Source organism: Amyelois transitella, chromosome 26 (assembly GCF_032362555.1).
Source record: "Amyelois transitella isolate CPQ chromosome 26, ilAmyTran1.1, whole genome shotgun sequence".
Lineage (NCBI taxonomy): Eukaryota > Metazoa > Arthropoda > Insecta > Lepidoptera > Pyralidae > Amyelois > Amyelois transitella.
In genome coordinates, this window is record NC_083529.1 from 2375014 (window position 1) to 2389024 (window position 14011).

Here is a 14011-nt window from a genome sequence, read left to right on the forward strand (position 1 = left end):
CCGAAACTTATAAGTTATTTATGGATTAAACTGAGATACAACATATCAGCCATGGATGTATGAGTGAGAATATACCACCTTAGATCTCATCTTTGCTTTCCATGCAGTAAATAATTTCCTTCATTAATCTACTTGTTATTAATGTACGTGTTGTCCTTGTTTTATATAATCCATTGACCGATAGTCAAGCCCGAGGCTTAAATTTCTACATTCACGCATATTGTATTAAAATAAGAATACTGCTAGTTGAAATGAAGAATCATTAATTCAGATTGCATTCTAAGATTTATCTGTGCGAGTGGTTCGAATGATAGGTGCAAGAATTTGCTTCTTAACAACATTCACGATATTTCCGACAAAAACACTGCAATGATGAAACTAAATAAAATAAATACGAATTGTAAAGTGGGGTTGGAGGATGGCCTGTAGGCTGTGGGAGGCATGCTACTATACAACAACAATGTACATGACCGGCGAGATGATCCCAACCAAAAATATGTAAGAACATTTAAATCAAAACATCTACTCGGTAACACCGGTGCAACGACGTAAGCAGACAATGTACGCGACTTTTCAGCAGTTCAATCGAGTTTCCTTTTTATACTGAAGCTGTTATTATTGGATTTAGTCTATGGGTACGTCGATACTTATAATACTTATAAAATTATAATAAAATGGTTGAAGGTTGTCATTCAAAACTCGATTCAACCACACATTGCCGTCCCGACAGCCGCTCGTCGGCGGGCGATCCTCCAACTGACCTGGCTCTTCTCCAATTCCTGAACCAGCATCTCGAGCTGTGCCTGGCAACGCTCTCGCTCCGTAGCAAGTGACCTCGCCTCCGCGTGAGCCGCTTCAAGCTGCTTTTGAACTTCGCGAACGTCTGACGGCCCCCGTGCTTGAAGTTGCTGCAATTGCTGTTGTTGAGCCTGGAACTGTTTCTCCAAACTCTGTAAACGCTGCTGGCATTCAGATAACGCCCTTTCTGCTGCAATCGCTTTGGATTTCTCAGCTTCAACGGCAGCTCGCCACTTCTCAATCTCACCAACTTTCTTTGCTTCTTGCTCTGCCTTTTCTGCTCGCTGTCTATTAGTATCTCTTTCCTTTGTAACCACTTGCACTTGTTGCTGTAATTTTGCGATTTCCCTGTCACGAGTTTCAAGGACGGTTTTGGTGCCACGTTCGGAATCCTGAGCCATCTTTCTTTGCTCTTCCTTCAACCGGCGTACCTCTTCGCGTTGTTTTTGCAATTCTGCCTCTGACGCGTTCAGTTCTCTCTGGAAGTTAACTAACATATCCTGTGACTTTTCTAATTGAGCTACTAATTGATCTCGTTCGATAGTCAGCTGTTTCGTGTCCGCTTCTAATTTGACTATCTGCTTTTCTATAGCATCTGCTTGTTTGTCTCTCTGTTCTAATATTGATGCCATCTTTTCTCTATCTCGCACCGATTGAGCAAGTTCCTGTTGTAACTTAAGTAGCGTTTCTTGCGTTCGGTGATCTAGAGTCCTTTGTTGCTGTTCAATATTACGTCTCGTGTTCTGAATTTCTGCTCTCAATGCATCTCTCTCTTGCTCAATTTGTCTCATTTCCAGTATAGTACGTTCAAGGCGCTCATGCATTCTTCCTAATTCATTAGTCATGCGCTCATATTCTACCCGGGTAGTCTCATTGGTTTCTTGATACTTAGCGAGATGTATTTGTGACTTCTCAAGCTCTTTCGCCAAGCGACCTGCTTCCATTTCTGTCGAGTCTCTAGCTTGTATTGCCTTTTCCAATTTGTCTCGAAGACGTTCAATTTCCAATCTGTCTTCAGTCCTAGCTTTATCGCCAGCAACTGCTTGCAACTTCATCCTTTCGATCTGCTGCAATTCGCCCTTAAGTCTCTCATTATCTTTATCCAACTGTTCTGAACGCAATTTAAGTTTTTCACATCGATCCCTGAACTTCTCGCACTCAATATGAGCACGTTCAAGATCAGTTCTTTGTTTCTCCAACGCAGTACTTAATTTAGTCACTTCGCTCTTTGACAGTTCTAGCTGTATATTCAGTTCATGTAGTTTCGTTTCTGCTTGATCCTTCTCAGACTGCAGGCGTTGAATGTCTGCCTGTGCTACTTCGTAACGCTCGCGTTGCTTGTCTAACTCTGCCTGCATTCGATTTAGCTCATTGGTCCATTTATCCTGTTCGAATTGGTATTTACCTCGAAGGCCTTCGACGCGTTCTAGCTCGGACCGTAGACGAACCACTTCTTCCTCAGCTTTCCGTGCTCGCTCCAACTCAAGCGTAGTCTTCTCTAAGCGTGCGCGTAGTCGTTCCACTTCCAATTTTGTTCTCTCATGCTCTTCTTTAGTATCGTGGTACTTTCCGTAACGTGCTGCATACCTCTCCGCTTCTTCTCTCGCACCACTAGCATCTTGTTTAACTTTATCCAATTCAGCTTGTACCCTTCTAAGCTCTGACGATACTTTATCATGTTTATCATACATTTTTTCCAGTTCAATTTGAACTCTAGCCATTTCCTCCTGAGTTTTTTCGTTCGAAGCTTGTGCTTTGCCACATTGTGTCATAGCCCGATCGTACTCAAACTGTAATCTTTCATTATCAGCAACCAACTTTTCTTTCTCAGCTTGCAACCGTCGCAGTTCTATCTGGCTCTTTTCGTATCGATCCCTAACCATTTCAATATCAACACTTAATCTATCCATGTCTTCTTTAGCCTTTTCTTCCTGTTCTTTAGTCCTGCCTAATTGCATAGAAGCCCTGTCGTACATTTCTTGCAGCCGTGACAATTCATCTTGTAATTTCCTTTGATCTTCTCTAGATTTCGTTGCTAAGTGTGACTGTTTCTCCAATTCAAGTTCAAGGCGATCTTTATCTGCTTCTAAGATATCTATCTTATTTTGCAATCGGTATATTTCATTCTGTGATCTGAAAAAGAAAACAAACGCCATGTATGTTTTTTTTTTAATAACAATAATTTGCGTTTGGCTAACACTCACAAAACACATCGCCACCAACACAAGACGACATTTAGAACAAAGTGTACCTATCATACTTTTCGAGCATTTTCTCGTATTCTTTGTGCGCCGTCTCTTTCTCTTCGATGGACTTTTGTGTGGAGTAGAGAGCCTTGTCGAGTTTCTCCTTCAAGATTTCCAGTTCAGTTAGGGCATCATCTCTTTCCATCTGTAAAAATATTTTAATTAAGTACATAATTATAATATTTTATGTCGTCGTAATAATTAGCTATTTTTTATCGCTTTGGATTAAGTAATAATAAAATAACATTAATTTTAGGTAGGTGGGACATACTACTTTAAATATCAAGATATTGCTCGTATTAAAAACATTATTAATTATTAATTTTTCTCTTTTATTTTTTTGTCATTTGCTATAATAATCATTGTACCTTCTCCGTACAATAAAAAAATTAACAAAATCACCTAAATGTGTCAGAGATAGCATTCTAACCGGTGTTGCTTGTGAGCCCGGGGTTGAATCCTAAATAAATCTTAGAAATTAGACGCAATATGAGATTGATATATACTCGTATTGTGACAATCATCATTTGCGACGTCAGAACCAGTAGTTACTTCAATAAAACACTATCTCTTAATATCTATCTAAAACTCACCGTCAACTTCTGATGTTGTTGATGCGCCTTCTCCCACCGTTCCCTCAAGACGTCCAGCTCGGTGGCAGCACTGTCGCGATCCCTGGCAGCTCGATTTGCAGCCGCTGCAGCTGCTTCAGCCCTTTCGCGACAGCTAGCAGCTTCAGCTAGAGCTGCGTCTCGCTCTTTCTGTATACGGGCAACCAGGGCCTGAAAAGAGACAGATATATTTATATGAACGAGAGTAATGCACTTTATAGTAGAGCTATGGATTGGTTATTGGGAAGATTACTTCAGTGATGTAGTCTGATGAGTATGAAAGTTTTATTGATAGTGAGGGACGGATTTACTCATTAGAAATAAAAAAAAATCGGCCTTGTAAGTATGTAAGATTGTGATGTTCTTAGAATCAATTACTTTGGCAAGTAAACAAGTATAAAATGAAAAGGCAAAATTCTATTAAAAATGGTTTTTGGTTAGAAAATTCAGCTATAGTAGATAAAAAGTCTCAGAGAAGTACTTAATAAATTTTAAAAAGCTATCTGTAACTACGATAGCAAAGAACTAACATGAAGAACAAAGAACATGAGTTCAAAATGTTACATAACTTCTCTAAACAATTGATTTGCCAACGGTACAAATAACTGAATTTGCTATTTATACTGGCTGTACAGTTGCATAAATATTTGATGCGGTTAGTGTCGTCTCGAGGTATTTCAGTTTATACCGGTTTATACTAGTTTTATCTGGAGATAAACACGCTTTAGTTTTAACATTTAAACTAAAAGCTATTGAAGCCTAGTACATTTTGCCGGATTTTATAGGTTTTACTGAATTGACCAGAAGAAGAGGTGTAATTCAAGCATCAACTTTGTCTTGGCTAAGACTTCGGATACATTCTCGGGTCGGTGGTTCGATAATCGGGCCTTACGAACAATTTTATTTACATCTTTGTGTTCAACGCCAATATCGTAAACAGCTGAAAGGTAGAAATCCCTGAAATCTATCGACTGGAGTGAAGCCCCGAGCAACACCAGTCAAATCTTCACACATACATATCCTAATCCCGTCTTTATCCCTTTCGGGGTAGACAGATCCAAGGCTTAAAAAAGACTGACAGGCCACGTTCAGCCGTATGTCGTTATAAAAGTCGAATCTCTTTTCAGATGTTACTTATTGCTTAACGCTTTGATTCAATTCTATTATTAGGACACTTAACCTAAAACATTTCATAATACGCATTAGATTTTTAAAAATACTAAAATAGATTCGTTTCAATTTCTTCAATCAAAGACGGTTTTAATTGCGTCCTAAATTCTAGAACTGTTGGCTTCAAAGATGGCCGGATGATGGAGGCTGGTACAAGACTCACACTATCATATGACATCATTATGACGTCATTATTTTAAAAAAATTACGGCTATTTAACCCTTCCCTTGCATGCAGAATGTTTTCTTAACTGTACCATTTTTATCGAAATCTAATGTACTCTTTAGAAATGAACGGTAAATTAAAAAAAAAAATGTAGTTTACGTTGGATCAAAATTCAACTTTTCTGGCTTGATTGTTAGGAATTCATGGTTATTATATATCTATTCTAACATTCTCATATTTTCTTTCTCAAAAACTTTCTAACCTTTCTAAATAAATATCGAAAAACTTTTGTACCTAAATATAATTTAGAGATCTACTGATCTTTCATAGGCTTCTGAAACTTGGCAAGGGTGTAGTGGAGAGTGAATAAATCGTGTAAATAGGCCGGTTTGGGCGCCGCTACGTCTAGCCCACATTTATCTTTTTTACCCCCCAATGGTAAAAGGAGAATGCCTACAAAACTGATTTAATATCAGAAAAGCTTATTAGCCGGGGTTTTGTTTAAAATTTTCCAGAAAAAAGGATGGAGTTTGTTTTTCCTTCAAAAAATTAAATATTTATTTTGAAACATTATATTTTTCATTTTTGTGAAAGCGTAACAGACCTACAAATAGATCTTGGATTTTATAATCATTAGTGTGGTATAACGATGGAATATATAAAAAAAAATGCCCGCACAAGAAATTTAAATGCTGTAGTCGGTTATGCCACAGAATTATGAGAAATGGGTAATAAATTATCACTGTGGTATATTTCTCCAGTATACATATATGGAAATATGAATTTCCTCTTCACTGTTCAGTATTGCTCCCACAAAAGTTACTTCATATCGATCCCATCAAAATGTGCTTACGTGTACAGACTTTTAAACCGGTTTCATTCCACTCTTTTAATATTTAAGTAGGCTCCTAACGGCCCCTGTTTATTAATTCAAAAACAAACAGCCCACTGTTATTTATACTCGGAATTAACTTCTTAACTTGAAACGCCAGATCTTTGAATTAAATATTAACTCGTAGGATAAAAAGGGAAAGACTTTACAAGGCCCACGCACAAAGCGGTTGGTTTCGTTGACCCTTTGATGTAATTATTATGTACTTACGTGAGCAGCTGATTCTGTCAATTATTATTACAAAATATTTTTACATCATCAGCATCTTCCGCATAAACATCACGTTTGCGGATTGGATTTTTGTCACACGGTCCAGGGTTAGGTCAAGAGTACCCTAAACTGACGAGCTTGCATAAAGAGCGTTATGAATGTAGCAAATTGAAGCGAAAGAAGTATGTAGGGATTGTGTCAAGTGGAAAGACATAGTCTCTGCCTATCTCTCCACTAAAAAGGAGTAATTTTAAGTATGTTCGTTTTATTCTAAGCAGGAAGAAAGTTTATCGCCCAAATAAATCAAGATTTAGTTTCTAACCTACATTCCCAAATGTCTGGGATGAAAACCACGTGTAGCAAATGGCTAGACTGGGTGGCGCCGTGTCGCCCTATTTACAATTTAACAACCATGGCGATGCCAAAGCTGAGGGTTATTGGGATGTAAAAGCAACTATTATTATCCTACAAAGTATTGTTACTTGCTGTCTATGTTTTTGGGAATATATGGTTTATGTGGATGACTTTGTGGTGTATGACACGTTAATATATGTGTATTGTCTATTTATATACTTCTTGTTGTGAGATATTTTAAACTAAAGGAACAAACCTTATTGAGATTTACTCTCTGTCTCATACCTTTTCAAATTTTTCATCTCTTTCAGGTTTTTGTAGCCGAGTCAGGAATGAAAAACTGACGATGATAGTTAGGGGGAATCTTCACCGTAGGTAGTAAGTAGATTGGGCATCTAACTTTTGTCTACATTTCGGTCCCATTTTAACGGCTGATGTCACGATATGAGTCATGTTAGATACGGCGTCTAAAAAAAATAATTTATACGACATTTTGACAGTAGTTTCACAATTAAGATGATAAATACCTGGGCTTTGTCATGCTTGTCTCTGTAACGGTCCATATCCAACTGTGCGGTGTCCCTCTCTTTCTGGAGTCGAGCTGCCTGGCCCAACGCCTTGTCCAGTTGCGACTGGAGAGATTCGAAGTCATAGGCCTGTTTCTCACGGTCCACTTGGAGCTACGAAAGAAATTTAAATTTTATTCGTCGGCCTCTTGTTATTAAAAGAGATAAATTTATTTATTTGTAAAGATAAGTATAAACGTAAGTCACAAGATTTAGAGCTCTCCGGTCAAGTCAAGTTAAAATACGTTTCTGCTGCACTGAGCGTTTGTAGTTTTTGATATTTATAACACTCCCTGTGTTTCTTGTTTTTTGATATTTTTGAAAAAATATATTCTTAATGGTCTTTGAATTGATAAGGGTTCAAGAACCTATCTTGTCTAACATTTCAACTACTACTTGTGTTGATCAAATATTAAGTCAGAAATAAAATCCAAAGCGCATATTTGCGAATTCAGTTTTCAATGGCAAAAAATAGCACTTTACATATGCGAGTAGTTTTAAAATAAAGCAAAGAAAAAGCGCTGGCACGATGCATTAAAAGATTAGGTAAAACTCCTACAGGTGTATTTTATGCTAACTCCGGCAAATATAGCATCAGAAATCCATTTCTAGTTCCGTTTGCAAAGAAATGGCAATTTCCATGAAATGTCCCTAGCAAGGAAAGCAATTCAATGAATGTTTTATTCTCGTGATTTTTCTAAGAAATGTCGACGCCGCACTTGTTTTTAAAAATTTGTGTAAATTTGTTCAAGGAACAGCTTACGTTGTAACTTTATTTTGAAGTACTTCGAACATAAAAACGTTTTTATTTTCGAAGTGCTAAAATTAGAGTTATTATTCAGAAATCATTCATCCTCATCTCCTTGTGTTGATTTAAAATATGACTAGTGAATAAATTCAACTTAGGATATCAACAATCTGACATATTTTTCACGCTTTTAGCCAGAAAACAGAGCGCTAAGTATGTAGTCTAACACCAATTAGCATTTAAAAAGTATTGCGATGAAAATAGAGTATTAATCCAACATTTGAATGTTCATTTGTAGTGCCTAGTACCAACTTCACAAATGTACTTCCTTCCTTTAGGTCTACGTATTATTTAAGCTTACCTTTCTATTCTCAGCAGCAGCCTTATCCAGCTTCTCTTGCAGCTTGTCTATCTCCGAATGAGCTGCATCAAGCGACGCTTGCAGCTTATCCTGCTGGAGTTGTGCCTTGCCGAGTGTAGCTTGAGTTCTTTCCAGCTCTTCTCTAGCTTTGTCTAGCTCTGCTACAGCTTTGTCGCGTTCTGAATGGAGACGGCTAATCGATGATTGTATCCTGGACAAGTAAAATTTGAGTATAACACAAGTAAAAAGAAAATTACTTAAAGAATCATTTTTAGACCATTGATTTTTAGGAGATTTTATTTTAATGCTCACGCCGACTATGGTACTCCGGAGTTAATCGCTCTCTAATCATGTAATTTTTCAATTTATTCAGTTTCATTCATATAACTTTATTTTTTTTACAAATAGGTATGATTCTATGTTTTTAAACGTCATCATTGTATACGATATTACGTAAACGTTGTATTAACCAATCATTATTTATAGCTGGGCCAAAAGTCAGAGGAGCTTTGTAAAAAAAAATAATGCTACATACCTATCATACTCTTCCTTTAGGCTGTCCTGTTCAGTTTGTGCATTTTCAAGCTTGGCTTTCAGTCGATAGACCTCTCCCTGTGACTTTTCAAGTTTGTCTTGAAGGGCGCTGTTCTCTGCATGAGCCCTTTCTGCATCAGCCTGGGTAACCCTTAACTCTGCCTGAGCTCTTCTCAATTCAGCAGCTGACTTATCTGCCTTTTCCTGAACTCGGTCTAACTCTTGAGACGTAGTCAAAGTACTCCTACCGAACGTAGTCTGGGATCTTTCTAGTTCATGTTTCAACCTTTCATTTTCTAGCTCAAGTCTAGCTAAACGTTGTTTCGCTGCCTCCCAATCGGCACCAGATCGTCCCACCTCACTTGCTGCTTTGTCTAACTCTGCTTTAGACTTTCCTAGCTCTGACTGTGAGCTTTCTAATTTAGCTTCGAGTCTGTCTTTCTCAGCTTGTGCTCTTTCAAGTCTAGCGCCCAGTTTTTCCACTTCACTCTCAAGTGCGTGTAATTTCATTTTGTATTCAGCTATTTCTCTTTCATGAAGCTCTCTCTCTTCGTTCTTCTCATGTTCAGCTCTGTCTCTTTGCTCTCTCAACTGTTGGATTTGCTTTTCCTTATCACCGATTACTTCTTCTAGAGAGGAAAGTGCGCCTTCAGAGGAACAATGATGGGCCTGCATTGCATTTAATCTTGCTCTGGCCATATCAACTTGATTATCTTTTTCTTTCAACAGGTCTTCGAGATTTTCGATCTGTAATCGACGAATAATTTCAGCATCTCTTATTAACTACATTTTCAAGAAAATAATATATCAAATAAAATTATCAATAAAATAATAATATAACAAATGATATAAAGTAAAAAAGTAATCAACAGTAAAATAAATGAACATACCTTGAAATAAAAGACAGAAACAAGCACAAAACTCGACGAACAAAGGATAATATAAATGAATCTGGCTTAGCGAACTACAGCGGCAATGACTGGCCAAACTAATTAGTTACGGGTACACTATAAGGAAACTTAGTTCGTTATCGTGACTTCGCTGGTCTAATTAATCAGCGAAACATTTCGACCTTTATCGGGAATATTGTAACGTGGATTCAACGAATTATTAACTCTCGAAACTGAAAATTTTACAAAATATATATTAATAGATCCTTATATGATATTTTAATAATTAAATACGAGTAGATTTAACTTTTTAACTTTCACGCGCTTGCCAATTTTATTTTCTAGTTCTTAGTCTTACTATTATTTAAACTTCTTTACATTTGATAGCAACAACGGAACACTTATTGCTTATCTGTTAGTCAACTTTTCAAACAGAAAATCGTTTATTAGGTTAATTAAATCGTTAATTAAATCCTACGTTAATTAAATCGTTTTTCAAATTTGAAAACTACTACAAGATTATTCTCACAATTTTATCTCAGTTACTCTGACCCTTAAAAATATAGCTTTAGTTTGGACAAGACTTATACATATACATCTAATGTATTATGCTCTGTGTTCGTTTGATGTTCAATGCCTGGACATCATGACACAGTTTCCATTCCCCATTGATATACGATTGAGTGGTCAATTATTACTAGTCAGTGATCCCGCGATTTGTATTAATTTTAATCGGCCATAAGCTAATTTAACTTCAGGAAATTTTAATGGGTGTATAGCTCTTTATAAGCTAGAAATGAAATGGAACTGTTATTTTAATTTTTTGATTTCAGTTTGGGTATTTTTTTGCAAATATTAATTTGTGTCTTTTTCTTTTCTTGATAAAGTTTTTTTGTTTAAAGCCAGTAATAAATATAAAAACAAAACAAACAAACAAACAAAAATAATAATCCCAAACAATAAAAAATAAATAACTACATTTATTTATATTTACAAATGTAAAGTAAATATGACATTACAAAAGAAAACACATTGTATAATAAAGGAAAGATAAAAATAAATCTTACAAGAAAATTATTCAGTACTTCATAAAGCTAGTCACGAATAATTATCACAGTCATAGGGTAATCAACTGACCCACTCTTAATTAATTTAACAAAGTCAATGACCTCACTGTTGGGCAAAGTAAGACTCATTGCGTATTTTTTACAATACATACATAGCTTTACACTTTTAGATATTATAAATGTTAATTAAATTACAAAAATGTCATCTTTAATTGGCTACCGCTATTTCTCATTTTCATTTTTATTTTAATCTGTCTTTAATGGATAGAGTAAACATTAATCGTAGCGACATCTTTTACTTATTACTATGAACTGTTTTACCGACTAATTTATCAATGGCGCTAGTCTTCTTAGTAAGTAATAATACACTGGTCTTCTTTCCCCATAGACCCTCTTACCTAACCTAACCTTATATAAAAATTGACTTTTCGACATTCTCTTTGCTACTGAAATTTTTTAGCGGTTATAATTGACCTTTTTTCTTTTTGTCATTCAGCAACTTACCTATGTTTTTATCTGTAAGTTTTTAAGTAGTTTAATTAAATTTTTTGAAATCTTCAAAAAAGGAAAAGAAATACTTTCTTTAATATATTCTTCCTTATAAAATATATTTCGTCTTGCATATAGATTTTTACGTTATTTATTTCAGAACGGGCTCTCAGCTAGCCCGTTCTATTTTTTATTTATTTTCTAGTATTAAAGATCCATCATAGGCTAGGACAAGATCAACTGTACTGCTCTTTACCTCTCTTAAACTTATTTTCTATTCTCTTTACTAAGTTCTATTAATTTTTTTTCTTCATCGCCACACACACATCACACTTAAATATAATTATACTTATCTCAATAATAATTTATCATGGAATGATATCTTTGTTCAGCTAGCCTATGGTATAAAGCAAGCACTACCATTTTCTTTCCTTCTCCCTTTATTATTCTCTTTGCCACTATTTATTTTTTTACACCACTACAATATCTTACTTACCTTTCTTTGTAGTACATTGATTTTCCTGTCCTTAGTCTTAAAATGGTTTTTAGCTCAGCTAGCATATAGTCTAGAGCAAGTCTCTAAATTTTTACTACCCTTATTTCTTTTTATTTACACCACCACAATATCTTATATCTTACCTTTCTTTGTAGTACATTGATTTTTCTATCCTTGATTTCGGAATGGTCTCTCAACTCAGCCAACTCGTGCGCAGCTGCCAAGGCGGCCGCGGTCTTCTTCTCTACAAGCCTACTTTTCTCATCTAAACGGGCTTTTAGTTCCTCAACCTGGTGAACAAACTGAAGTTAGTTTTCGTTATTATTTGCTTTTTTAATTTTACTACTGTCTAGGGTTGGTGTCATGTTTTCATTTAGAATTTTAATGTGTACTTCAAAAATAAGAATATTTTTCAAGGTTATGATTGGGAAGCTCATTTATATGTAATCATTATGATTTTGTATTACGATCAAGTTATGTATTATCAGAAAAAAATAAATGGAATTAAGTCCAACTGTTATACATTTTACGTGCAAAAAATAATATATACCTAATGCAAACAATTTAAAATAATTTTAACAATTTCAAATATTTTCTTTAGTATTTTTCTTCTAAATTTCACATTGAAAACATGAAACTGAAGCAATATAAATCCACATTATTTAACATTCAATTCAGCCTTGCATTTGTACAACTATTGACACAAAAAATTAGTAAAAGCAAAGAATTATTTCAAACTAATAATGTGAATCTATCTACAGGCATTATATAATATTAAATCTAGATTTTATTAAATCATTAATTTGTCTGGTTTAGTATTTTACCAGAACATTGAGCCTAGAAATTGAACTCAAGTGGGGAAAATTAAGAGACTTCAAACAGAAGCGTCTATATTCCTAAACAATCATTCCTCTAACAATCTAATTCAACCTCCGAAGGTTGCGGTGGCAGCTTACCAAGTGAGCTGAATGTTTAGATGTCAACTAGAAAATAAAACCAATCATTCAGTTTCAATTAATTTTGTGGCTAGAAAACTAAGAAATTTGTTTGGTTAATCCTAATACAATAATATTTAAAGATCTTTCTTTTGTATCCAAATTTTAATTGCTTTTTTGCTTATTTCAAAAGATAATAATTCAAGTATGTATAGTTGATGTTTCAGCTATATGTCGATATATTATGTACTAAAAAAAAACTACTAAATAACGACCTATCAAGCGTAAAATTTCGAGTTGTGATTCATCTTAGCTTAACTATATTAAATAGTGGGGATAAATCTAACATCGATTTTGTGTACTGTGTTGTCTTAAGCTATAACTTTTATAATAAAATGTAACTCACATCTGTCTGCAGCATGCTGTAGTGTTCCTCCTTCGCGCAGAGTGACTCCTTCAGGACAGCTATGTGCCTCTGGTAGTCTTGATGCTGCTCCTCCAGGGCTTTCATCTTCGCAGCCATCGCCAGGATCTCCTGGTCCCGACGCTGAATCTCCAACCGGAACTCGTCCAACTGAACATGATTCCACCATCCATCCCAAAGTCGGTATAGAATTAGATCAATCCAAACATTACAACAGTACTCCCAACAGTATAGAAACTATCTACTTAGGCAAAAGTGATGGCGAAAATGATATAGATGTTAAAAATTTAATCTACATTAGTAATGATCTTCAGAGTGATGTTAGTACCGATATGAAAGCGCATAACTTACGTATGTATAAAATGGTTTACATAAGAAATGTCCCAGCACCTTCGTCAGTTGCAGTGCCATGGAAGACATTTCGATATTTTCCTCACGCTCATTTATTCCGCATGCATTACAATTTATACGAGATTCGTTTACGTCTTAAATGTTAATAGTACCGAATGAACCAATTCGACAATAACAATGGACACTTATTGCTGGAAAACTTTCTATACTAATACTAAATATATGGTAAGACTGAGGTCATGAGCGACGGTAGAAAGTTTTCCAGACTCGATATCTAAGAATACCAAAAGTTGGACAGAAACATCATCGATGCACGGGCGCCTATGTTGTGATACATTTACTATCGTTACTGTGAGAAGACGGATGAGACATGAGTCTACATGAATTGGGTCGTGATGAGCTAACTATATGACGGGTGGCGGACCAAGCTCAACGGAATGACTTGAACACACCGAAAGCACAACATGATCAAAATCATAAAACTTGAAGGATTCAAGAAACGTACTCGAAGGTTTCATTCGATGCATACGACCTCAACAGTCTTTTTTTCTTAAACAGTCTATCAATAATTTATCAATTTTGGTGTCAACGTAATCAATCTCACATGTTTCATCTAACCATAAAATTACATCTAACTTCTAAGGCCCTATTTAACAAAAATATTTCAATCGACATCTTTCAAGAATATAATTCCTCTTATTGTA

The 14011-nt window shown here is 35.5% G+C and overlaps 1 protein-coding gene across 1 annotated transcript in view; it reads right to left on the reverse strand.

Annotated features, from left to right (window-relative positions):
• The window catches only part of LOC106138497 (myosin-11), a 42492-nt gene that overhangs the window by 7185 nt on the left and 21296 nt on the right, over nt 1-14011 (reverse strand). Inside the window, exons 6-13 of the mRNA XM_060951820.1 lie at nt 12939-13106; nt 11741-11887; nt 8657-9402; nt 8122-8332; nt 6974-7126; nt 3638-3826; nt 3050-3189; nt 762-2931 (exon numbers count right to left, since the gene is read on the reverse strand). Of these exons, the coding sequence (XP_060807803.1) occupies nt 762-2931; nt 3050-3189; nt 3638-3826; nt 6974-7126; nt 8122-8332; nt 8657-9402; nt 11741-11887; nt 12939-13106 (3924 nt within the window). The remainder of the gene's footprint in view (nt 1-761; nt 2932-3049; nt 3190-3637; nt 3827-6973; nt 7127-8121; nt 8333-8656; nt 9403-11740; nt 11888-12938; nt 13107-14011) is intronic.